Here is a 26,693-nt window from a genome sequence, read left to right as displayed (position 1 = left end):
AGAAAATTAATCACCAAGCTTCCACTTACAGGAGTTTCTTAGAGGGTTTTTCTTTTCTACTGAAAGAGACTTTTTCATATAATATATTCTGATTACAGCTTCCCCTCCCTCTACACCTTCCAATTCCTCCACATCTCCCCTCCCATCTGAATACAAGTGGCATAGCATGTGCCCAGTATGTGGGAGAATTTCTAGCAAAACAACAAACAAAACAAACCAACAGCAATGAAGATATTCCCATCAATGATGAATCATGTATAACTTTCATCCCACTGATGACACTACAGATGATACATTTTGCCTATTTTCTCTAATCTGTTTACACAAACATGAGAACGTGCAATGACACATTCCTAAGAATGTCATTGTTATTCATTGAGTAACTAATTGTGGAGTTCTCTGCAATCACCACAGCCAGCAGGTTAATGGTCTGAGGGAAACAAGAAGGAAATTCAGCTCAACATGGCTCAACATGACTCAGTAGCCAATGTTGGTTCAAACTTCTAGAGTTTGATCTTGAGTAGTTTTAGGCATATTCAATAGCAACACAACTTTGAAAAAAATACTTCCTGATGGTAATTAACTCAATCCCAAGTGCACAGCAAATCTTAAGACATCTTCCCACTGGGTTGTCTTGTCAAACCTCGATATGAGAGCTTTTGCTTTTTATTATATATTGTTTTGTCCTGTTTGTCTGTTGTCTCTTGGATGCCTGCTCTTTTCTGAAGAGAAAATAGATGGGTAGCGGATCTGTGGGAGAGAGGAGGTTGGGGCCAGAGCTAAGAGAAGTGGAGGGAAGGGAAACTGTGGTTAGGATGTACTATATAAGAGAAGAATCCATTTTCAATTAAAAAAAAAAGAGAGACATGACTATATCTAAATTCTTTGTAAAGTACAAGTGACATCTTTCAATAAAAATAGGTTCTATAGATTAATTTAGAAAAGAGGTTCAAGATAAAAATCAAGGAGGATCCAGTGTAGCTTTGGCCACACAGACACTGAGAAAGTCTATTAGCCACCTCTGATCCCAGCCTTCTGGATGGAAAACAGTTTATCACTTTGAAGAAAATACTTTGTGAGTTTAAAGTTCCTGGTTCTCCTAGTGCTTATCTGTGATCACAAGGATCTACATGCTTCCTACAATAAATCTATCTAAATTTCTATTAATTATACTTTATTTTTATAAATGGAATCTTATTTTAAGTGTTCCATATGCGTACTCTATATATGTTTAATTAATTTCTCTTACATATTAGTACACTTAAGATTTAAAGCTGTCAAATAATGTAAACCATGACATATTCATTAATGTTCCTTTTCCTTGTTTGATATAGTTATATCTATTACCAGTATAGACATTGACTTGAAGTTTTAAATCATATAATCATATATATATATATTATATATATATTATAGAGATTGCATTTTTATTATATACCATAATATGAGTTTTCACTTTTCTGGCATGTAGCTCTATGAAATCTATGTTCAGACAATGATATAACAAAAATATAAAAACCAAGCAAATGATTTAGTATAGCAAGAATAGTTAGATTTTATCTTTTTAAATATATAGAAAATTATTTTTTAAATTGTATTAAAATGATAGTTGCATTTTTTTCAAATTGTCCATCTTTCAGGATAGTCCTGTTAAAATAACTCTCCTTTGGCTCTTATTAGGGGGATGCTGACACTTAAAGATGAATAATTTAGAAGTAACAAAGACTTAAATGCATGTTTCACTATGATGGCAAAATTAGTTCATTTTTCAGGAACTAGCAAAAATACAGTCCCCACTTGACTACGACTAATGGAAACATTTGAAATTCTTCTAAAGATAAATGCTTCTTCCTGTGAGTGACAGTCTTTGAAATACAAAAAGGAAGAGTAGAAGAGATTATTGAGTATCCTTAAATAGACAGTAAAGGGGTGCAATATTGATTGCAAAATATTGAATTTAAAGGCTTGTTAGCATCAGGTGTTATATCATAGTATTTCAGAAAGAAAATGTAGAATAAACAGTAAAAGTAGAAGGTTGTTGGAACTTTTGATTGTTTGAAAAAGAGCAAATTATTGGATTTTAATGAGTAAAGAATTATACTGTAAAAAGTGAGACATAAATTAAAGAATATTTAAAGTTAAATTAACAAATTTGAGCAAAATTAGCAAATTCATGTAATGGCAAATGATCAATGAAAATATTGTGAAAAGACAATGAAACAGAAAAAGTAGAATTCATGAGATGGGAGTGTTCAAAACTGAATGAAAACTAGAATTAATTATATATACAAGCAAATGATAAATATCATAGTAATCTAATAACACATTAAATATAAGCTAAATGATATTCAAGTTAAATTAATATGGGTTTATATTTCAACTTTCTTATATTAATAAACTCTCATCATAAGCAAAAGAAAAGATGAAAGTAAAAAAATGAAAAATGAACCAATAGTGTACTATCATAAGATGACAATAACCATTATTGGAGATGAAGAAGAGTATTTTATAATGACAAAATTGCCATGCCAGCCATTAATAATATTTCATCAGATATTGTGCAAATAAAAATAAGTGAATAAATAATAAAACATAGACCCGGAAGACAGAAGTTTAATACAGAATAGAATAGGACCTAGATCCTTCTGCACCATACCTCAGCAACCATATTAATCTGTGAGATTATGGAAATACTTAATCTGGATAGTAAACCCAGGAATTTATTTACATATTCACCTTGTGAACCTAGATGGTTTAGGTTCTTAGATCCATGTGGAAAATTTCCTCAGATCTATACTAATATTTCCAAGTGTATAATTAGAAAGTATTTACAGCTGAGCTCTCTACACAGTAGCCATTGTAGGCACCACCCATGCTTGAATAAGACATTCAAACTGAAGCTATTTCAGTTAAAATTAATTTAAAAATAAATATAACATAAAGTAAGTTCTTCAGTCATACTAGTCGTATTCACTGTCATGTGACAACATCATTGAAAATTCCTTTCATTTTATTGAAAAAAATCAGTAAATGATCAAAATTTTGAAGTAGGTAGTTTCTACATCTGAAGGATAGTTCTAAATAATGATGGGACAAATAGGTTAATATTGGATTTTCACAATTATAAATTATAAAAAATATAGCAAAATTTCTCTTACAAAAAACTGATTTATTCAAAGGCAATATTACAAAAGAGAGATTTTAATATGAACATGAATCCATAAAAAAATCACAATCAGAAAAGCAAAACAAGATGAAATTCTTAGCAAATGAAACAGAAAGTAGACAACAATAAACAGTATAAAATCATGACCAAGAATAAAATTGCAACAAAAACTGCCAATAAGGACCAAACTTATTTTCATTGAAGAGACAGAAGGCCAAGCTTGGTGACACACACCTGTAAGATCTGCTCTCAAGAGACAGAATGATTGGTGACAGTTTGATGTAAGTCTGTGCTACACAGGGAGACACTGTGTCCAAAACAAAACAAAGGGTTGTGAGATGGTTCAGCAGTTAAACGTGTTTGCCACCAAATATTTTGACCTGAGTTTGAACCCTGACTCCTACATGGCAGCGAGAGAACCAACTCCTCTACACTCTCCGTCCGCTGACTTCCGTACATGTGCAATGGCATGGGCATGTGTGTGAACATGTGTGTGTGCACACTTACACAGGCATACACACACATACAACATAAATAAATGTGGAAGAGAATTTAAAAACAAAAGGAAGAAACAAAAGACACATGAAACTGATTAAAGTCCCCTGAAAAAGTATTAAGAAAGTGTAAATATTTTATGTCTGTATTTAAATTTTTTTCATTATATGTTTTACAGACCTAAGATATTGAAATTATATTAAGAAATCATTTCAGGAACATTACCAAATTCATTTCGTGCGACAACAGTCACCCTGCTACCCAAAGCACTAAAGACTCAAGAAAGAAAGAGAATTACAAACCAATTTCCCTCATGTACATGGAAGCAATAACGTATTCAATAAAATACTTGCAAACTGAATCCAAGAACACATAAAAAGATCATCCACCAGGACCAAGTAGGCTTCTTCCAAGAGATGAAGGAATGTTCAACACACCAAAAATCTGTCAATCCACCATATAAACAAACTGAAAGAAAAAAAAAAAGCACGTGATCATGTCATTAGACGCAAAAAAAAAATCTTTGACAAAATCAACACTTCTTCATGACAAAAGTCTAGAGAGATCAGGGATACACAGAATATAGGTAAATATAATAAAGGCAATTTTCAGCAAGCTTGTATCCAATAACAAACTGGAGAGAAACTCAAATTCTAGCAAAATCAGGAAAAAAACAAGGCTGCCCACTCTCTCCATATCTATTCAATAGAGTACTTGAAGTTCTAGCTAAAGCAGTTAGAAAACAAAAGGAGATCAAAGGGATACAAATTGGAAGGGAAGAAGTCAAGCTTTAGCTATTTGCGGATGATATGATCATATACATCAGTGACCCCAAAAATTATACAAGGGAACTCCTACAGCTGATAAACACCTTCAGTGAAGTGGCTGGATACAAGATTAACTATAAAAAATCAGTAGCCCTCCTAGATACAAATGATAGATGGGCTGCAAGAGAAATCAGGGAACAACAGCCATCACAATAGCTTTAGGTAATATGAAATACCTTGGGGAACTCTAACGAAGCAATTGAAAGATCTGTTTAACAAGAATTTCAAGTCTTTCAAGAAGATACCAGGAGACAGAAAGTTCTCCCATGCTCTTTTTTTTATTTTTTTAAATATATATAATTTTATATATATAATAATTAATATATAATATATATAATTTTACAATACCATTCAGTTCTACATATCAGCCATGGGTTCCCCTATTCTCCCCCCTCCCACCCCCTCCCCTTACCCCAGCCCACCCTCCATTCCCACCTCCTCCAGGACAAGTCCTCCCCCGAGGACTGCGATCAACCTGGTAGACTCAGTCCAGGGAGGTCCAGTCCCTTCCTCCCAGACTGAGCCAAGTGTCCCTGCATAAGTTCCAGGTTTCAAACAGCCAACTCATGCAATGAGTACAGGACTTGGTCCCACTGCCTAGTTGCCTCCCAAACTGATCAAGCCAATCAACTGTCTCACCTATTCAGAGGACCTGATCCAGCTGGGGGCCCCTCAGCCTTTGGTTCATAGTTCATGTGTTTCCATTCATTTGGTTATTTTTTTTCAATAATTGAGTAAAACTGAAATTTATTATATGCCACAGTCGTCCTAGGGACCTCCATGCTATATATATAGCCTCTTTGGTTCTATGGGTTGTGGTCTGATTGTTCTTTATTTTATATCTAGAATCCACCTATGAGTGAGTACATACCATAACTGTCTTTCTGGGTTTGGGTTACCTCACTCAGGATGATTTTTTCTAGTTCCACCCATTTGCCTGCAAATTTCATGCTTTCATTGTTTTTCTCTGCTGAGTAGTACTCCATTGTGTATATGTACCACATTTTTTTCATCCATTCTTCCATTGATGGGCATCTAGGTTGTTTCCAGGTTCTGGCTATTACAAATAGTGCTGCTATGAACATAGCTGAGCATGTATCTTTATGGTATGAATCAGCATTCCTTGGGTATATGCCCAAGAGTGGGATGGCTGGGTCTTGAGGTAGTTCGATTCCTAATTTTCTGAGAAACCGCCATACTGATTTCCACAGTGGTTGTACAAGTTTACATTCCCACCAACAGTGGAGGAGTATTCCCTTTGCTCCACATCCTCTCCAACATTGGTTGTCATTGGTGTTTTTGATCGTAGCCATTCTAACAGGTGTAAGGTGGTATCTCAGAGTCGTTTTGATTTGCATTTCTCTGATGATTAAGGATGTTGAGCATTTCTTTAAATATCTTTCAGCCATTTGTAGTTCTTGTTTTGTGAATTCTCTGTTTAGCTCTTTAGCCCATTTTTTATTGGACTGTTCAGTACTTTGATGTCTAGTTTCTTGAGTTCTTTATATATTGTGGAGATCAATCCTCTGTCAGATGTGGGGTTGGTGAAGATCTTTTCCCAATCTGTTGACTGTCTTTTTGTCTTATTGACTGTGTCTTTTGCCCTGCAAAAGCTTCTCAGTTTCGAGAGGTCCCATTTATTAATTGTTGTGCTCAGGGTCTGTGCTGTTGGTGTTTTATTTAGGAAATGGTCTCTGGTGCCAATGCATTCAAGAGTGCTTCCTATTTTCTTTTCTATTAAGTTTAGTGTAACTGGATTTATGTTCAGGTCTTTGATCCACTTGGACTTGAGTTTTGTGCATGGTGACAGATATGGATCTATTTGTAATCTTTTACATATTGACATTCAGTTATGCCAGCACCATTTGTTGAAGATATTTTCTTTGTTCCATTGTATAGTTTTGGCTCCTTTGTCAAAAACCAGGTGTTCATATGTGCACGGATTAATGTCAGGGTCTTCAATTCGATTCCATTGGTCCGTATGTCAGTTTTTATACCAGTACCAAGCTGTTTTTATTACTATAGCTCTATAGTAGAGTTTGAGGTCAGGGATGGTGATGCCTCCAAGGGTTGCTTTATCGTATAGGATTCTTTTAACTATCCTGGGTCTTTTGTTTTTCCATATAAAGTTGAGTATTTTTCTTTCCAAGTCTGTGAAGAATTGTGTTGGGATTTTGATGGGGATTGCATTGAATCTGTAGATTGCTTTTGGTAAGATTCTCCCATGCTCTTTTATCAGTAAGATTAACATAGTAAAAAACGACCATCTTATCAAAAGCAATCTACAGATTCAATGCAATCCCCATCAAAATTCCAACACAATTTATTCCAGAACTTGAAAGAACTATACTCAACTTCATATGAAACAAGAACAACAAAAAATCCAGGAAAACTAAAATATAACCAAACATGACTGGCAAAAAAGTCAATGAAATGATTCTTAATACTATTCTGCTATACTAATAGACAGGAGCCTGACGTAATCATCATCAGAGAACCTTCATCACAGCCAAACATTAGTCTGAACTCAGTGAATAATTCTGGAGTAGGAGCCAGAAGGGTCAAGGACTGGTGCCAAAATTTTTCTCCAGTCCTGTGGAATCTCTCCCACTCGCATCTCATATCCTCTTGGTCCCAAATAAACCCACACAGACTTATATTATTTTTAAACTATGGCCATGGCAGGCTTCTTGCTAGCTAGCTCTTATATCTTAAATTAACCCATTTCTATAAATCTATACTTTGCCATGTGGCTTGTGGTTTCCCAATAACTTTATATCTTGCTTCTCCTGGTGGTGGCTAGCAGCATTTGCCTTGCCTCTCCATTCTCTTCTGGTCTATCTGTTTGGATTTCCTGCCTGCCTCTAAGCTGCCTTGCCATAGGCCAAACAGCTTTATTTATCAACCAATCAGAGCAACACATATTCACAGCATACAGAAAGACATCCATAGCACTTCCTCTGTTCTTTTCTTTTTTTTTCAAAAAGGAGAGTCTTAACTTTAACATAATAAAATTACATATAACAGAACAGTTATCAAGCAAGAATCACAGTTATAGTATCCAGTCCAATTACATTTGGCAAATTCAAAGAAAATATTTTATTTATCCTATATTGGAAAATATTTATCCAAGGTTTCATAACTAACTTATCTCTTATCATAACCAGGGAAAATCATAATTATAATTATCTAGTCTTCAACTACATCAAAGACCGCAGAAGGATGCAATATTACCTAAGTAAACAGGAAGAGCATTGTAAGCAACTTCCAAAATCTAGAATGACAGAGATATCTGTCTGCCTAGACAGTCATCCAAAATTTCACTGTAACCTTGGGGCATCCATATTCAGCTCACAGGTCTAGAGACTCTCAGTCACTTTTCTCTGTGTCCTGTAGAATGTCTGGCAGTTTCTTCTGTGAAGCAGGAACCTGAATGTCCATTTTGCCTTGCAAAGTTCAGTGGCTGTCTTCCTATAAGTCCTGCATATCCAATTGATACAACATTTTGTCAAGCAGTTCAGGCAAGAACAGTTTCTTGCCCAAAAGGCTATTTTTGCTAAGAAGAAGATAAACTCCATATGGAGTGTCTTCAATGCCCATCTTCTTCTTTGAAGTAAATTGGTGCTGCCAGGATCAAACATGTATCACTGTCCAGAAAGTCTTAAGTTTTTTTTTTTTTTTTCCGAGACAGTGTTTCTCTGCGTAGCTTTGCGCCTTTCCTGGAGCTCACTTGGTAGCCCAGGCTGGCCTCGAACTCACAGAAATCCGCCTGGCTCTGCCTCCCGAGTGCTGGGATTAAAGGCGTGTGCCACCACCGCCCGGCTAAGAAAGTCTTAAGTTTTAAAAACATTTTAAATGTCATATTCCATAGGTCTTTGGAGTGTTTGAAGATTACCTATCTAACTGAAATACATCTATGTATACCTAGAAAACTTAACTAGCATTACTATGTTTGACTGTCATGGAAGACTAATTAATTAATCTGTATGTCTTAATTATCCATTACAACTTAAATGAGTTACATAAACATAATACTTTAAACAAGAATATATATACATATATATGTATATTATAACAAAATCAGCTCTAAATTTGTATCAACAAACTAAAATTCATAGCAATGTAAAACATTTTAAGCAAGTTGTTGTTCTATAAAAGTAGGTTCATTAATTCACTCTTTCATCCTATCATATCTATGTCATATCTCCCTTTTTTCTTTAGAAAAATATTGACTATGACCAAAAACAATTTGTAACCAACAACCTAAAGAATGACAAACATTAATAATCTATTTTTGGGGAATGTGGGCTTAGTGTTCTAAGCTACTTCCTGTTGATAGGGGGCACTGGTATTCTTATGGGGACCCTGAGAAAAATCAAGATAATGGTCAAGTCCTGGGAAGAGCAGCTATAACCTTTTTTGATAGGTACCATCTGTTAAGGTTCCGGAGGTCTCAATTGATCAAATCTGATCCATCTTAACCTCAAACAAATCCATAGCCTCCTGCTTCCTGTGGAAACAAAAGCAGAGCCTCCTTTCCAAAGCAATATATGCTTAGATCCAAATTTTGAAGTCAGAATACCTTTAAAATATGCATATTGGTTTAACTGAGCAGTCTTTATAATTAAATGTTTTTCTGCAATTAAAAAATCCAACCCTGTCTTGAAAACAAAAAACAAACAAACAAACAAACAAAAATCCAAAGGTAACATAACCCAGACTGCATGATTTCCATCTTTACATGGCTCTTTTTTATATTACTATCACTTTCTCTATAAAGACATGATTGCTTAAAAGCTTTTTATTTCTTTATATAACTGTCTTATTCCTTTTCCCCTCCCTTACATGCCTACATACATTTTTACATACATTGTAAACTGTTTAGGGTTTATTCCATCTGAATCTGTCTTATTATGAATCTATTGCTTTAAACTGCAGTATTACTAGGATTGAAATGACAGTTTTGGCTGCTGACTCTGCCCACCTCAGCTTTCCAATATGGCAGAACTAAGTTTATAGCAAGCTCATTGCTTACTCTGTGAAGCAGTGGGTCTATGCTTTCATCCAGCAGAGTGTAGCCTGAAAACCTTTTCTTTCTTTCCTTTTTTTGTCTGTGCTAGCAATGGATAAACTCACCACACACCACATTGTGTAGTTTTGAGATGCCTCTGTGTACTGTAGCAGGAATCTTCAGGATACCACTTAGTTTATGACGGCTGGCAGCCAGCTCCACCTCACAGGCAGCTATCAGGAGATGAGTTTGCTCTGCTGCTGGCACAAGACTGTGAGACTAGGAAGTCCACTGTGCCTCTATTTCTGTGCATTCAGAATATTTAAGCTTTCTTAGATATATATGGCTCAATGCCCTATGGTGAGCGCCAAATGTAGCTGGAACTTTTCCAGTGTCACTGCCGGCCAGCTGTTGGGACAAAACTCTCCCACTGGGTCCCCCAAGTCAACACACAGAGGCTTATATTAATTATAAATGCTTGGCTATTAGCTCAGGCTCATTACTGACTAGCTCTTACAGTTAAATTAACCCATAATTTTTATCTATGTTTAGCATTGTGGCTGGTATCTTTTCTCAGTTCTGCCTTGTCATCTTGCTTTCTCTGTGTCTGGCTGGTGACTCCTCACTCAGTCCTTCCTCTTCCCAGAATTCTCCTCATCTCTTGCCCCTGTCTGGCTACTGGCCAATCAGCATTTTATTAAGTCAGTGTACAGGGGCATTATCTCAAAGCAAAGGACACCACAAGACAAACCATAGAATCAACTAACTTGTACTCAAGGGATCACTGAGACTGAACCAACAATCAGGAAGCCTGCATGGGACTGACCTAGGTCCTTTGCATATATGTTACAGGGGTGTAGCTTGGTCTTCTTATGGGACTCTGACACTTTTGCCTACTTTTGGGACCGTTTTCTTATAATAGTTGCCTCATTCGTCCTTAATATGAGGGAAGGTGCCTAGTTTTATTTCAACTTGATATACCATGATTGGTTGATATCCCAGCAAGACCTGCCTTTTCTGAACAGAAAGAGGAGGAGTGAATGGGGGCGGTGCTGAGAAGGGAGGAAGAAGGCTATGTACACATATATGGAAATGTAGTTGTGGTGATATTTTATTTGTGCTCTAACAAAGTTTATCTGAGGATCAGAGGGAAAAGCCAGCCTGACATAGAGGTCAGGCAATGGTAGCACACAACTTTAATCCTAGCATTCAGGAGGCAGAGAGTCATCCAGATCTCTCTGAGTTCAAGGCCACACTGGGAACAGAGCCAGGCATGGTGGCACATGCCTTAAATTCCAACACTAGTTAACCATAAAGGTCTGGAGGTCTGTACAGACAGATAGGAAGTGACAGAGCTGGTCAGAAAGAGGAAGTGATGTAACTGGGCAGAGACAGAAAATGAGATGGAAGAACAGAAAGGCATATAGGCGTTGGTATATAGGAAGTAGGTTCCTTTGGATGCTGAGGTGTTAGTGAGTTAAGGCTGGCTGTGGCTTGTCCTTTTCTTCTGATCTCTCAGTTTTTTACCCCAATATCTGGCTCCAGGTTTTTTGTTAATAAAACCATTTAGCAATTTGTCTTACATGTAGTGAATAAATGAGTAACCTAATTGTACCACGAAACTCAATGAGTAATCTGCAGCTTCCATCAAAGCAGTTCAACAAAGTCCTATGACAGCACATGGAATGGTAAATTCGATGTGTAACAGTGCTTCTGCACGAACTCTCCTAGGATATGTGTAATATGTTATAAAATTTAATATTATAAAGAGTATTTTGAGCAAAAAGATTCAGATACCAAAGCAATATTTGTACTTTTGTGTGTTTTTTATGCTTCAATAATTGTTTCTGAAAAATCCATTATTAGAGCAGATAATAAAATTCACTTTAAGATGTACACAACCATAAATTTATTTTCAAGTTATGAAATGTAACAATACCTGGCAGACTCCATGTGCGGGTGTTTTAGTTGTTGAAATTGCTCTCACAAAGATATGTATGTAAAGCTGTGCAATCATCTGTTGTAAGGCCAAAAGCTGACAGCATGACACAGTTATTATGTTCAATATGCTCTATTATCCTGCAATGGCGGAAACAAAAAATTCAGATATACTTTATGTGAATAATCTACTATATGAGTTCATCTCATAAGCAATTGCAAAAGAAGGATCTCATGCAAGTTGTCAAAGTGCGGTAAGGACTGATTATTACAAAAGCCAAGTAACCCATTCTTCAGATTCATATGAGCAGTTCACAAAGGTCAGCATCATTCTGCCTGCTCATAATTCAACTCAATTTACTGACACCATTCTTCTGAGGTCTGTTTATATGTTTTTTTTCTTGTCTATTGCATCAATCATGAAAACTTACTCTGGTTTGAAAGTTGAGTCTTTTTTCCAAACCCAGAGTTGATCTCTGCTCTTCCTAAAGACTCCAGTCCATGAGACCAGTGAGAGAAACTGCAGAAAAACCTACCAGAGAAACAAGGAATTTCTATCAGTATGAAGGTTATTATTTTTTTAAACAAAGTGTATTCTGTTGTAGTATAGTTATTGTCCAATACAAATCAACTTATTAAAGTTGAAAACACTTCTTACAATACCAAAATACTCACATATGTGTTTAATTTTGATCTAAAAATTTTAATTAACTTTTAAGTGTTTATAGTTAGAAGTTTTATTCTTCCATTAGTGGGAAATTTGGCAATTGATTTATGTAACTTAACAGATACTCATTGTAACAACACAAACATAACAGTGATTTAAACAAATTTCCAGAAACTGTGCATAAAATTCTCTAGGTGCTGTGCTCAAATCAATTCTTCTACTGTTTCTCCCTGTTCAGTTTTAGAAGGAAGGTTATGGTTTGCTATTGAAGAAATGACTGATGTAGTGGACAAAATTTCTGTATTCTGGGTTCCATATTATCATTAAGTAGCTGAGGCTCTACTTTTGTCTATCACCATAGGGGTAGATTACTGAAAAGGTTGCATTGATGCTTCTCTTGGATGCTGTTATAAATACAAGGGGAAACTTGGAGGGTAATATTAAAAGACACAAGCAAAGAATTCTGAAGACCTGAAACAAAAAGCTGAAAGAGCTTGACACCTGAAGATGAGGGACTGCAGAATGGCAGGACATCCTGTCTTCCTTGTCCAATGGAAGGAAATGACCTTACTTGTTCTCTCCCAGAACCCAAGCAACAGCAGGTGGATTATGTGAGCTTACTCCTTCCTGTGTAAGAGAGACTGGTCAACAGCATTGGGAAAGGCTGAAAGAACCTAATGGGGTGATTGTTCATAGGAAGTGCTTCTCCTACTTGCTGAAGGACACCAGAGTGGAGCTGGTATAGGGGGTCCTGTGAGTACAGATGGCCATGTAAATGCCTCTGTCTTTAAGGGTGTGACACTCACTTCTTCCCTCCAGGAACACCAGATAGAGTGGGCCTTAGAATGTTATGCTTATATAACAGGGCAGTGAAACTGAGCAAACTGCAGATCAATGCAGTAAAATGGATCAATGATTTGCTCTGAGACCACAAAAGAGTAATAGTGGTGGTTCTTAACCTTCCAAATGCTGCAACACTTTAATATAGTCCCTCATGTTGTAGTGACCTAAAAACATACAATTATTTCTGTGTTGACTTCATAACTGTAATGTTACTATTATGAATCATAATGTAAATATCTGATATTTCCTATGGTCCTAAGTGACCCCTGTTGAGAGGGTCATTCCACTGTCAACGGAATGCAACCCATGGTTTGAGAACCACTGAGTTACAGAATGTCTTTGTAACAGTGCATATATATGTCTGATCCCTGTCTTATAAAATTCAAAGGCATGTGTGGCCAACTATAGCAAAAGTCAGAAAAATTTTTTTGTACAGGAAGTCCTGATAAGAATAATCATAGGGAAGGGACATAAAGGAAATGGAAATGCATTCTTAGTTATCTGACTATAATCACCTCTACCTAGTCACTTTCTGATCACTATTAACTATCATACATGTATAGATTTTTAGTGTGTGTATGGTAAAAATAAATGGCAAAGTAAATTTCAGACTAAATGCACTTGTACAAGAATGGCTTTCATAAAATAAACAAATAAATCTTGAAATAAATGTTCACCACCAGTACACAAATATAAATAAAACATTGTAAAATAAAACAATGAAATATTATACAGAGTTATAAATACATGAAATATGTATTGGAATGTGAATGAGGTCTACACACATCCCATTGACAGAAAGAAAGGTCAAGCAATGATTGACACATGACCACTCTTACCTGCTCCTCTTCACTATCTATGTAAAGCAGAGTAGAGTTTTTAGAAGTGCAGGACACTAAACTGTCATTCCAAGTTTTTTTCTCCATACCAATGTAATAGCAGTTGTGGGAATATGATATCCACTCCTTTGAACAATGACCACAAGAGTGTACTGAAGAAAGATGAATTTAATAGTGAAAATTAATGTTTTCCTAGTTTTGAACATTCATGTAAAATATGTATCTACACAGCCTAGAGGCTGATAAATATATATAAAATGTACACTCAAACACACAAAGAAAAGATTATGCCCTATGGTCCTGTGTTTATTTGTTTATCTAAACTAAATAAACAAGTCCTTACCCTACACATTTTTCAGAGTCACTGAACATAAGCTCTATTCTAGAACAGTGAGTTCATTTCTGTCTTATCATAGTCCACCAGTAGGAACATTAAGCCAATTATTAAAAATTTTTCTGGTCATTTTATTTGAATATTTCTTATTGGACAAAAAAGGTATCATCATTAATATTTACTGATGAACATGTAGTGCTCACGTTTCTAGATTTTTTTCCCCTAGAAATCTATTATCACCTTTGCATAGCTTTAGTCAGACACAGAATATAATGAGACAAGCATCAGAACTTTGACAAGAGAGGTGTACCTTTCTGGTTTCTAGTCAGGGAGGAGTTGATCTGGTCCTTTGCTTCAGGATCTGGAGAGTTAAAATAATTCTTATGAAAATAAATATTTAAAATATTGTAACAATTTTGGTTTCTTAGTTTGAAGCTGATGTACTATTTTAATTGGGGTACAGTGGAATACAATTGAAATTGTCAAAAAAAAATATGGTGAAAACTACTTTAATGAAAGACCAAATTTCAACATTTTTTATCATATAACCTATGTAAAAATCACTTTCAAAACAGTATCTAAGGAAATAGTTTCCAAGGTTCTAAACTATGTTGAGTTATGAAATCATTGATAAAGTCAAAATTAAACATTTCATATAATTGCTCTGATATTCATGATATTGACAAAAACATAATAACCATTCCACATTTAATCCAAATATAAACTTTAAAATTTAAATTAAAAGCTGCTGTTCTTTCTGCTTGTTCTTTTTTTCTGCTAAACATTTTTTAATTTATTTACAAAAGTTTTTTTTTTTCATTTTACATAGCTATCCTAGTTCCCCCTCCCTTTCCATTCCCAACCCTTCTCCAGCCCATCCCCATTCACTCCTCAGAGAGGTTATGGCCTCCCTTGGAGAGTCAACAATGTCTGGCATACTAAGTTGAGGCAGGACCAAGACCCTCCCCCTCATAGAAGCAATATGAACTTAATAATGAAAATCAGTTTACATGTTTGCATAGGTTTGAACATCCATGTATAAAATACAGCTATGCACCCCAGAATCTGGTTCGTAAAACACAAAATGCACATTCAAATACACTCAAGCAGTTCATCAAGCTCAGGTCCATAGTTTATATGTGCATATAAAGAATATAAACCCAAACCAAATTCTCTCTCCAAATTTTTCTTCAAAATCACTGAATACAACCTCTATTCTAAAAGACAGAATTCATTTCTGAGGCATCATAGTTTGTCAATAGAAAACTTAAGCCAATTATCAAAACTGTTGCATAGTTATCTTACATGATTATTTATTTCATGACAAAAGGGATTATCATCCATTAATGTTTATTATGAGAATTTACTGTTCATGTCTCTAGATTATTCTCTTCCCAGAACTATATTACTGTCATCACATGGCTTAAGTTAGGCACAGCATATAATGTGTACAAGCATCAGAACTTGTACAATCGAGGTGTTCCTTTTTGACTTGTAATCAGGAAGAAGTGTATCTTCTCCTTTTCTTCAATAGCTGGAGAGTTAAAGTAATTCTTAGTAAATTTGACATCTAAATAATCATAACAATTTAATCTCTTAGTTTGAAATTTATGTACTATTTGAATTAGAGTAATATAGAATAAAATTGCAATTACTGTATTATGAATAATATAGTGAAAACTTTGGAGAAAATTAGTTCAATGAAAACCTAAAGTTCAGCATTTTCACAGTACAACCAATTGGAAGGGAACACTTTCAAAGCTTAATTTGTTTTTCATAGTAAAGTATTCTAAATTGTGTTGTTGAATTATAAAGTCATAACCGCTATACTTAAAAGCAAACATATTATAATACCCTGTTATTTATAACTTTGAAAAAATTAGAACAACCATCCCACATTTATCCACATATGTACTTGAAAGTAAAAGAAATTTTTTCTTACTAGGAAGGAGCATTGAAAGATGCTTTGTTATTAAAGAGGAAAGCTCCTTTATAATCTCTCAAAATCATGCTTACATGGAAAGACAACTCTGGTTGTTATCACCAAGGCGACTAATAAGGCAAACCAGATGATGCCCAGGATCCCAGAGATGAGCTTCTCTGGAGGTGATAAAAAATCTGCAAAGAGAAGTGGAAGTGATGAGAGAGAAAACAGACACAGATATTCTCAGGGTTTACACAGAAGAGAACTCAGAGAATCAGAAGAAACACAGCCCCCAGGCCCTCCTCTATGTTGTAATTGGTCTGTAGACAATATCATTGCATTTTCAGTGAACACAATGGTCATACATTCTTACAACAATATCTGAATGAAAACTGTGCTCACATCTTAAATTATAACACCATGGGCCAAGTTAAGGTTTCCTTTCCTCCCAGGAAGAAGCCCATTCCCGACTGCATGCCAGCCGGCACCCCAGAGCAGTTACACTGAAAGGTCCATCCAGTGCCTTACTTTTGCAGTGGCAGTGCCTGCTGATCTCGACATGCTTCTGGGAAGCATTTTGAAGGCTGAACTCCATCAGCTGATTTCCTGATGGGTTACTGAAATGGAGCTGTGAGTGGCCTTGGGTTTCCCTTGCTGCTTCCCTGGATCCTGAGGCATTTTCAGTTCTGAGCAAATGACTCATGACTGACAGTACAGCCCAGTGACATGTGCTATGGTGATTCTACTTAAGAAGCTACACATCCTGATGCAATCACGAAAGGAGGAGCCTGGAGAACTGGAGCTTTTGTACAGTTGAAATACCTAATTTTACCTTGGGCATTGAACTCATGTGTTATTGTTAAAAAAATAAATCTAGAATTAATTCTGGCTTTGAGCCTTATAACATGTGACTATTAAAATGTTATTATTGTTTGGAATCTAATACCTCTATTTATTCTTCTAAAATCTAAGTTCAAGTATATATAACATAAAGCATGTAAAGCAGTTAATATGCAGATTGGCATTCCAAGCTCTCAATCTGTGCCCTCTGGGATAAATCAATACAGTTTTCACCAAAGATACACAGAGCACAATTGGAACACTTAGAATCCCCACATCATCATCAGTTCTCTGGTGGCTGTAGGTTTAATTATATTGATAAAGAAATACAAACACAAGTGGGTGACTGACTCTCCACAGACACCAAGGACAGAACCTTGAGACAGTCCTCCAGTGTGTCCCACGCACTTGGATTTATCCAAGGTGTTTAGAGGATCCACATCCCAGTTTGATTCCCTGCAGCAGAGCTGTGCCTCAGTTGTTCCACATGAGCATGTGCAGGGTCCCCTCGACTGACTGGGCTGGTGGAGACAAGGGAGCAGTGACAAGCTCCCTCTGCTGCCAGAAAGCCAGGTCTCCTGCATGAGTGTGGAGTTCACAGGAGGCCTGTAGTAGCTGAGCACCAAAAGGTAAAAGTCAGTCACAGAAATCCAGGACAACAGTGACAGTGAACTGAGCAGGCTGCGCAGTGAGGCTCAGAGTGAGTCAGGAGTGGAAAAGGAGATTTCTCACTAAGGTGTCGCTGACGGTTGAACAGGAAATTCTCATACTTGAATGATTTTGAAATCAGTTTTTCTCATCACACCTTAACAATGTAGGTCACTTTGGGTTCTTGTTGAAAGGACATAGTGGTCAACTAAGTGTGTTGTGTGGTGTGTCATTTTCTGAGTATCTCACAAGAATGCTATGTGTTCTAGAAAGGTGAGAAAATTAATCACCAAGCTTCCACTTACAGGAGTTTCTTAGAGGGTTTTTCTTTTCTACTGAAAGAGACTTTTTCATATAATATATTCTGATTACAGCTTCCCCTCCCTCTACACCTTCCAATTCTTCCACATCTACCCTCCCCTCTGAATCCACAGTCTAGTTGTCTCTCCTTAGAAAACAAACAGGCATCTAAGGGGTAATTAATATAATATGATATGATATGATATGATATGATATATAATGTAATATAATATAGTATAATGTAATGTAATATAATATAATGTAATAATATAATACAATATAATATAAATCAAAATCAAATTAATCACTAGAGAAATAAAAGACCAAAGAAGAAAAAGAGCCAAAGAAAATGCACAATAAGTGCATATAGACGCAGAGATACACACATTATTGCACACAGGAATTCCATAAAAACCCCAAACTGTAAACCATAATATATATGCAAAAGGACCTATAAATTAAAAAAAAAAAACAAGAAAACGAAACCTGACTTAATATTATGAGACAAATACCCTCCAAAGTGCTGTGGAGTTTGTTTTATGTTAGCCCTCAACAGCTAGGCATGGGCCCTACTTAAGAGTGGTTTGTTTCCTCAGTGTGACTCCCTGGGAGAAAATTAAATTTTCATTTGCAAGGTAATTTCTAATCACCAATTAGAGGTAGCCTTCGGGTTGGGGAGGGGGTCATGTGTCCACTTCTCCGTTCAGTTCTAGGATTCTATCTGGTGTAGCCCCATGCAGGCCCTGCGCATACTGCCACACAGTCTCTGTGAGTGCATATGTGAGCAAGCCCTGTTGAGTCCAGAAGGCCTTGATTCTTTGTTGTCCTCCATCTACTCTGGCTCTTACACTCTTTTTGTCTTCTCTTTTGTAGAATTCCCTGAGGCCTGACTGGAGAGATCTGATGGAAATATCCAGTTTAGGACTGAGTGTTCCAAGGTCTCTCACACTCTGCACATTGTCCAGATGTGGGTCTCTGTATTTGTTCTCATCTGATACAAAGAGATTACCTCATGATGGCTGAGCAAAACGCTCATCTATGAGTATAGCAGAATGTCATTTATGAGTCATTTTACTGTTCTGTCTTTTAGCACAACACTAGTGTTTGGTTTCCCCCTAGGTCTCTGGCCTAGCTAGTCTCATGTTCTTGGTCATCAAGCAGCATTGTGTATGAGTTCCATCTCATGGAGTGAACCTTAATCAGATATTGGTTGGTTATTTGCACAGCTTTGTGTCACTATTTGCACCAGAATATCTTGCAAACAGGTCACCTTTTTTGCTGGGTTGTTGTTTACTTTTCTTCTGTAGTAGCAAGCAGTATCTTCTAGTATCATAAACAGTAGTTAGTAGACATGAAGTCTCTACATAGGAACCAGCCCAACTTCTTCACATTCAGTGAGTGTGTATGTGTTGTTTTCAGCAATAAAGCCTCACTGTCCATGTGTAGAAAGCCATCAGTAGCTTTAGCAATAGCTAGAGTTGTTTGGGTGTTTCCTTGGGCATATTTTTAAATCTCTCTCTCTCTTTCTCTGCTGGAGGCTGCTACACCCAGTATAAATTATATCATATATATTTTCCTCCTCATAGCCATATTGTATCACACATATCATGGAAAAGTCATGAAAACATTTTAAAACTCATAGTAACATTATCAACTGAGATTAAGTTGACGTTAGTGTAATCAATACATTTTTCAAGTTCTAATGACTTATGCAAAACCCACAAAAATGTCATGTAACATTTTTTTTAAAAGTCTTGAAGTGGCTACATTTTGTTTCATTTTTAAAAACAAACTTTTGTTTAGAATTCCTTTAATGACAATAATTATGTTTAGTGGGTAAAATACTATTGAATATTATCAATGTTGCACTGTGTCAGTATGACAGAATATTAGATAAGTACTTATATTATTCAACCATTTACTCTTAATGTAACTGTCTATATTTTAAAAGGAAAATTTAGTTTTTTTTTTTAATTAGGAGATTTTCTATTCATTTTACATATCAACCATGGATTCCCCTGTCCTCCCTCCTCCAACCCCCCAGCCTTCCACCCCCACCCCCCATTCCCACCTCCAAGGCAAGTTCTCCCCTGGGAAGTCAACAGAGCCTGGTACCTTCAGTTGGGGCAGGTCCAATCCCCTCCTCCCTGCACCAAGGCTGAGCAAAGTGTCCCTGCATAGGCCCCAGGTTCCAAAAAAGCTGGCTCATGCACTAAGGACAGGTTCAGGTCTCACTGCCTGGGGGCCCCCCAAACTGTTCAAGCTCATCAACTGTCTCACTTATCCAGAGGGCCTAGTCCAGTTCCATGGTATTGGTTCTCAGTTCATGTGTTTCCATTAGTTTGGCTACTTGTCTCTGAACTTTTTCCAATCATGGTCTCTATATCTCTTGCTCATATGATCCCTCCTCTCTCTCTTGTTGACTGGAGTCCTGGAACTCTGCCTGGGGCTTGGCCATGGATTTTTACATCTGCTACCATCAGTCACTGGATGAGAGTTGTATCATGACTGTTAGGGTGTTCAGTCATCTGATCACCAGAGTAGGTCAGCTCAGGCTTCCTCTTGACCATTGCCAGTAGTCTATAGTGGAGTCATCTTTGTAGATTCCTGGGGACCTCTCCAGCACTCTGATTCTTCCTATACCCATGGTATCTTCATTTATAGTGGTATCTCCTTCTCTGTTTTCCCAATCTGTTCCTGATGCAGCTGGGACCTCCTGCTCCCCTAAGCTCTCTTCTCCCTGATCCTTGCCCTCTATTACCCCCCTCACCTCCAGTTTGCTTATGTAGATCTCATCCATTTCTCTGTTTTGGGGTGATCCCTGTGTCTTTCCTAGGGTCCTCTTTACTTGCTAGCCTCCCTGGAGCTGTGAGTTGCAGTCGGGTTATCCTTTGCTTTACATCTAGTATCCAGTTATGAGTGAGTACATACCATGTTTGTCTTTCTGAGTCTGGATTACCTCACTCAGGATGATATTTTCTAGTTCCATGCATTTGCCTACAAACCTCATGATGCCATTATTTTTCTCTGCTGAGTAGTACAGCATTGTGTATATGTACCACATTTTCTTTATCCATTCTTCAGTTGAAGGGCATCTATGTTGTTTCCAGGTACTGGCTATTACAAATAATGCTGCTATGAACATAGTTAAGCATGTGTCCTTGTGGTATGATTGAGCATTCCTTTGGTATATACCCAAAAATGTTATAGCTGGGTCTTGAGGGAGATTGATTCCCAATTTTCTGAGAAAGCACCATACTGATTTCCAAAGTGGCTGTACAAGTTTGCATTCCCACCAACAGTGGAGGAGTGTTCCCCTTGTTCCACATCCTCTCCAACTGTCTCCAAGCTGTCTTCAGGGTTTTTGATTTTAGCCATTTTGACAGGTGTAAGATGGTATCTCGGAGTCATTTTAATTTGCATTTCCCTGATGACTAAGGATGTTGAGCAATTTCTTAAATGTCTTTCAGCCATCTTAGCTTCTTATGTTGAGAATTCTCTGTTTATCTCTATAGCCCATTTTTTAATGGGACTGTTTGGTATTTTGATGTCTAGTTTCTTAGGTTCTTTGTATATTCTGGGTATCAGCCCTCTGTTAGTCGTGGGGTTGGCGAAGATCTTTTCCCATTCTGTAGGCTGTCATTTTGTCTTATTGACAGTGTCCTTTGTCCTGCAAAAGCTTCTCAGTTTCAAAAGGTCCCATTTATTAATTGTTGCTCTCAGTGTCTGTGCTACTGGTGTTTTATTTAGGAAGTGATCTCTGGTGTCAATGCATTCAAAACTACTTCCTATTTTCTCTTCTATCAGGTTCAGAGTAACTGGATTTATGTTGAGATCTTTGATCCACTTGGATTTAAGTTTTGTGCCCAGTGACAGATATGGATCTATTTGCAATCGTCTACATGTTGATATGCAGCTATGCCAGCCCAATTTGTTGAAGATGTTTTCTTTTTTCCGTAGTCCAGTTTGGGCTTCTTTTTCAAAAATTAGGTGTTTATACATATGTGGATTAATGTAAGGGTCATCAGTTCGGTCCCATTGGTCTACATGTCAGTTTTTATGCTAGTACCAAGCTGTTTTTATTACTGTAGCTCTATAGTAGAGCTTGAAGTCAGGGATGGTGGTGCCTCCAGAGGTTGTTTCATTTTACAGGATTCTTTTGGCTATCATGGGTTTTTTGTTTTTTTCATATAAATTTAAGTATTGTTCTTTGCAGGTCTGTGAAGAATTGTGTTGGGATTTTGATGGGGATTGCATTGAACCTGTAGATTTCTTTTGGTAAGATTGCCATTTTTACTATGTTAATCCTACCTATCCATGAACATGGGAGATCTTTCCATTTTCTGATATCTTCTTCAATTTTTTTCTTCAGGGACTTAAAGTTCTTGTCATACAGGTCCTTTGCTTGCTTAGTTAGAGTTACTCCAAGTTATTTTATATTATTTGTGGCTATTATAAAGGGTGATGTTTCTTTGATTTCTTTCTGAGCCCGCTTGTCTTTGGATATAGGAGGGCTACTGATTTTTTTTTTTAGTTAATCTTGCATTCTGACACATTACTGAAGGTGTTTATCAGCTGTAAGAATTCGTTGGTCAAATTTTTACAGTCACTTATGTATACTATCATGTCATCTGCAAATAGTGAAAATTTGACTTCTTCCTATCCAATTTGTATCCCCTTTATCTCCTTTTGTTGTCTTATTGCTCTAGCTAGAACTTCAAGTACTGTATTGAGTAAATATGGGAAGAGCAGACAGCCTTGTCTTGTTCCTGATTTTAGTGGAATCACTTTGGGTTTCTATTTACTTTGATGTTGGCTATAGACTTGCTATAAATTGCCTTTATTATGTTTAGGTATGTTCCCTGTATTCCTGATCTCTCAAAGACCTTTATCATGAAGGGGTGTTAGTATTTATCAAAGGCTTTTTCAGCATCCAATGAGATGATTATGTGTTTTTTCCTTTCAGTTTGTTTATATGGTATATTACATTGATGAACTTTTGTATGTTGAACCAACTATAGTTAGAGTTTTCCTGCCTGGCCCACAATCAGGATAAATCTCTGTCACCCGCCAGTCCCACAGCCGCTCAGACCCAACCAAGTACACTGAGACTTATATTGCTTACAAACTGTATGGTCGTGGCAGTCTTCTTGCTAACTGTTCTTATACCTTCAATTAATCCATTTCTGTATATCTATACCTTGCCATGTCCTCGTGACTTACCGGCATCTTCACATGCTGCTTGTCATGGCAGTGGCTGGCAGTGTCTCCCTCACCCAGCCTTCCACTTCCCAGAATTCTCCTCTCTCCTTGTCCCGCCTATACTTTTTGCCTGGCCACTGGCCACTGGCCAATCAGACTTTTATTTATACAGAACTATATCCACAACTTTGCATCTCTGGGATGAAGCCTACTTGATCATGGTGGATAATTGTTTTGATGTGTTCTTGGAGTCTGTTTGTCAATATTTTATTGAGTATTTTTGCATCAATGTTCATGAGGGAGATTGGTCTGTAAGAAGATTCTCTTTCTTTGTTGCATCTTTGGCTTGGGAAGCAAAGTAACTGTAGTCTCATAGAAGGAGTTTGGTATTGTTCCTTCTGTTTCTATTGTGTGGAACAATTTAAAGAGTATTGGTATAAACTCTTCTTTGAAGATCTGGTAGAATTCTGAATTGAAACCATCTGGTCCTGGGCTTTTTTTGGTTGGGAGACTTTTAATGGCTGTTTCTATTTCCTTAGGGGTTATTGGTCTATTTTAATAGTTCATATAGTCTTCATTTAACTTAGGTATGTGGTACCTATCCAGAAAATTATCCACTTTTTTTGACTTTTCCACTTTTGTGAAGTACAGATTTCTGAAGTATGACCTGATGATTCTCTGAATTTCCTCATTGTCAGTTGTTATGTCTCCCTTTTCATTTCTGATATTGCTAATTTGGATGCTCTCTTTCTACCTTTTTGTTAGTCTGGATAAGTCTGGATTGTCTATCTTGTTGATTTTCTCAAAGAAGCAACTCTTTGTTTCATTGATTCTTTGTATTGTTCTCTTTGTTTCTATTTTATTGATTTCATCTCTCAATTTGATCATTTCCTGATGTCTATTCCTCCTGGGAGACTTTGCTTCTTTTTGTTCTAGAGCTTTCAGGTATGCTGTTAAGTCACTAGTGTGAGATTTCTCCAACTTCTTTATGTGGGCATTTAGTGCTATGAATTTTCCTCTTTGCATTGCTTTCATAGTGTCCCATAAGTTTGGGTATGTATTATATTCATTTTCATTGATCTCTAGGAAGTCTTTAATTTCTTTCTTTATTTCTTCCATGACCCATTGGTTATTCAGCTAAGCTATTTAATTTCCATGGAATTGTAGGCTTTCTGTATTTTTTGTTGTTGAAATATAACTTTAAACCATGGTGGTCTGATAGAATATAGGAGGCTATTCCCATTTTTTTTGTATCTTTTGAGGTTTGCTTTGTGACTGAGTATGTCATCAATTTTAAAGAAGGTTCCATGGGGTGCTGAGAAGAAGGTATATTCTTTTTTGTTAGGATGGAATGTCCTGTAGATATCTATTAAGTCCATTTGAGTCATAACATCAGTTAAGCCCCCTATTTCTCTGTTAAGTTTCAATTTGGTAGATCTGTCCAGTGGTGAGAGTGGAGTGTTGAAGTCTTCCACTATTAATGTGTGGGGTTTTATGTGTGATTAAAGCTTTCATAATCTTTCTTTTATATATGTGGGTGCCCTTGTGTTTGGGGCATAAACATTCAGAATTGAAATTTCATCTTGGTGGATCTTTCCTGTGATGAGTATGTAATGTTCTTCTTGATCTCTTTTGATTGACTTTAGTTTGAAGTCTATTTTGTTGGATATTAGGATAGCTACACCAGCTTGCTTTTTAAGACCATTTGATTGGTAAGAGTTTTCTCAGCCTTTTATTCTGAAATAGTGTCTGTCTTGAAACTGAGGTGTGTTTCTTGTATGCAGCAGAAAGATGGGTCCTGTATTTGCATCCATTCTGTCAGCCTGTGAATTAAGTCTATTGATATTAAGGGATATTAATGACCAGTGATTGTTAGTTCCTGTTATCTTTTGGTGGTAGTGTGTGTGTATTTCTCTCCTTTGGGATTTACTGCTATGGGGTTGTTTATTGCCTGTGTTTTTCTGGGTATATCTGACTTTCTTAGGTTGGAATTTTCCTTCTAGTGCTTTCTACTGGGCTGGATTTGTGGATAGGTATTGTTTAAATCTGGTTTTGTCTTGGAATGTCTTGTTCACTCCATCTATGGTGATTGAAAGTTTTGCTGGCTATATTAGTCTAGGCTGACATCCATGGTCTCTTAGTGTTTGCACTATATCTATCCAAGTCCTTTTGGCTTTTAAAGTCTCCATTGAGAAATCAGGTATTATTCTGATGGGTCTGCCTTTTTAAGTCACTTGGCCTTTTTCCTTTGCTGCTCTTAATATTCTTTCTTTATTCTGGATGTTTATTTGTTTAATTTTTATGTGGCCAGGGGAATTTTTGGGGAGATCTAGTCTGTTTGGTGTTCTATAGGCTTCTTGTAGCTTCATAGGTATTTCCTTCTTTAAGTTGGGAAGTTTTCTTTTATGATCTTGTTGAATATATTTTCTGTGCCTTTGAGTTGGTATTCTTCTCCTTTTTCTTTCTTTCTTTCTTTTTCTTTCTTTTTTTTTTTTTTTTTGGTTTTTTGGAGACAGGGTTTCTCTGTGTAGTTTTGCGCCTTTTCTGGATCTCGCTCTGTAAAAAACAGGCTGGCCTTGAACTCACAAATATCAGCCTGCCTCTGCCTCCCAAGTGCTGGGATTAAAGGTGTGTGCCACCACCGCCCAGGTTCTTCTCCTTTTTTTATCCCTATTATTCTTAGATTTGGCCTTTTCATGGTGTCGCAGATTTCCTGGATGTTTTGTGTTATGACTTTTTTGGCTTTGGTATTTTCTTTGATTGATGAATCTATTTCCTCTATTGTATCCTCTACACCAGAGATTCCCTCTTCCATCTCTTGTATTCTCTTGGGTATACTTGCATCTATTTTTCCTGTTCATTTACTCAGACTTTTCTATTACCAGCATTCCCTCTGTTTGTGTCTTCTTCATTGTTTCTATTTCCCCTTTCAGGTCTTGAACTGTTTCCCTCACATGTTTAATTGCTTTTTCATGGTTTTCTTGGCTTTCTTGAAGGGATTTATTGATTTCTTCCAATTTTTAGTTTGTCTTTTCCTCAATTTCATTTTTTATTGAAAGGCCTCTAGCATCTTTATGATGCTATTCTTAAGGCCACTTTCTTCTGATTTTTCTACATTGTGATGTTCAGGTCTTACTGTTGGAGGAGGGCTAGGTTCTGGTGATGCTGTATTGTTCTTTATGTTGTTGTATGTAATTTTGCCTTATGTCTGCCCATCTCATCCTCTAATAGGTATAAGAGGTGCCTGTGTCTGAGCGAGTTGCTATTGGTCCACTTTGTACTTGTTGTGTCTGTGTCTTAGGGAGCTGCTCTTGGGTCAACCCAATCTTGTTGATTCTGTGACTCACAGAGTCACTCTTGGTCTTATCAGGGCTTTTGGTCCAGTCATAGCTGACAGATTCTGTGTTTCAGGAAGCCTCTCTTGGTCCAATAAGAAGTGGCAGATTCTACATCTCAGAAAGGCACTCTTGGTCTAATGAGGGATGGTAGATTCCCTGTCTCAGGAGGTTACTCTTGTTCCAGTGAGAGCTAGCGGTTTGTTTTCTGTGCCTCAGGAAGTGGCTGGTTTCTCAGATGGATGGATATGGGGACAGGGCATGTAGATTGCAGGGTCTAGTGGGGGGTCGTGGGGGGTGGGGCTGTCCCAGGTGCCCTGCCTG

At 36.9% G+C, this 26,693-nt stretch overlaps 1 protein-coding gene across 1 annotated transcript in view; it reads right to left on the bottom strand.

The window, feature by feature from the left end:
* Positions 1–2,437: 2,437 nt before the first annotated feature.
* The window catches only part of LOC114701457, a 61,825-nt gene continuing 37,569 nt past the window's right edge, over positions 2,438–26,693 (bottom strand). The window contains exons 8-14 of the mRNA XM_037204323.1: positions 16,573–16,749; positions 16,137–16,238; positions 14,431–14,481; positions 13,787–13,938; positions 11,869–11,969; positions 11,439–11,578; positions 2,438–4,129 (exon numbers count right to left, since the gene is read on the bottom strand). Of these exons, the coding sequence (XP_037060218.1) occupies positions 11,464–11,578; positions 11,869–11,969; positions 13,787–13,938; positions 14,431–14,481; positions 16,137–16,238; positions 16,573–16,749 (698 nt within the window). The 3' untranslated portion in view covers positions 2,438–4,129; positions 11,439–11,463. The remainder of the gene's footprint in view (positions 4,130–11,438; positions 11,579–11,868; positions 11,970–13,786; positions 13,939–14,430; positions 14,482–16,136; positions 16,239–16,572; positions 16,750–26,693) is intronic.

The sequence above is a fragment of the Peromyscus leucopus genome, chromosome 3 (assembly GCF_004664715.2).
Source record: "Peromyscus leucopus breed LL Stock chromosome 3, UCI_PerLeu_2.1, whole genome shotgun sequence".
Taxonomy (NCBI): Eukaryota; Metazoa; Chordata; class Mammalia; order Rodentia; family Cricetidae; genus Peromyscus; species Peromyscus leucopus.
This window is presented reverse-complemented; position numbering and strand designations above follow the sequence as displayed.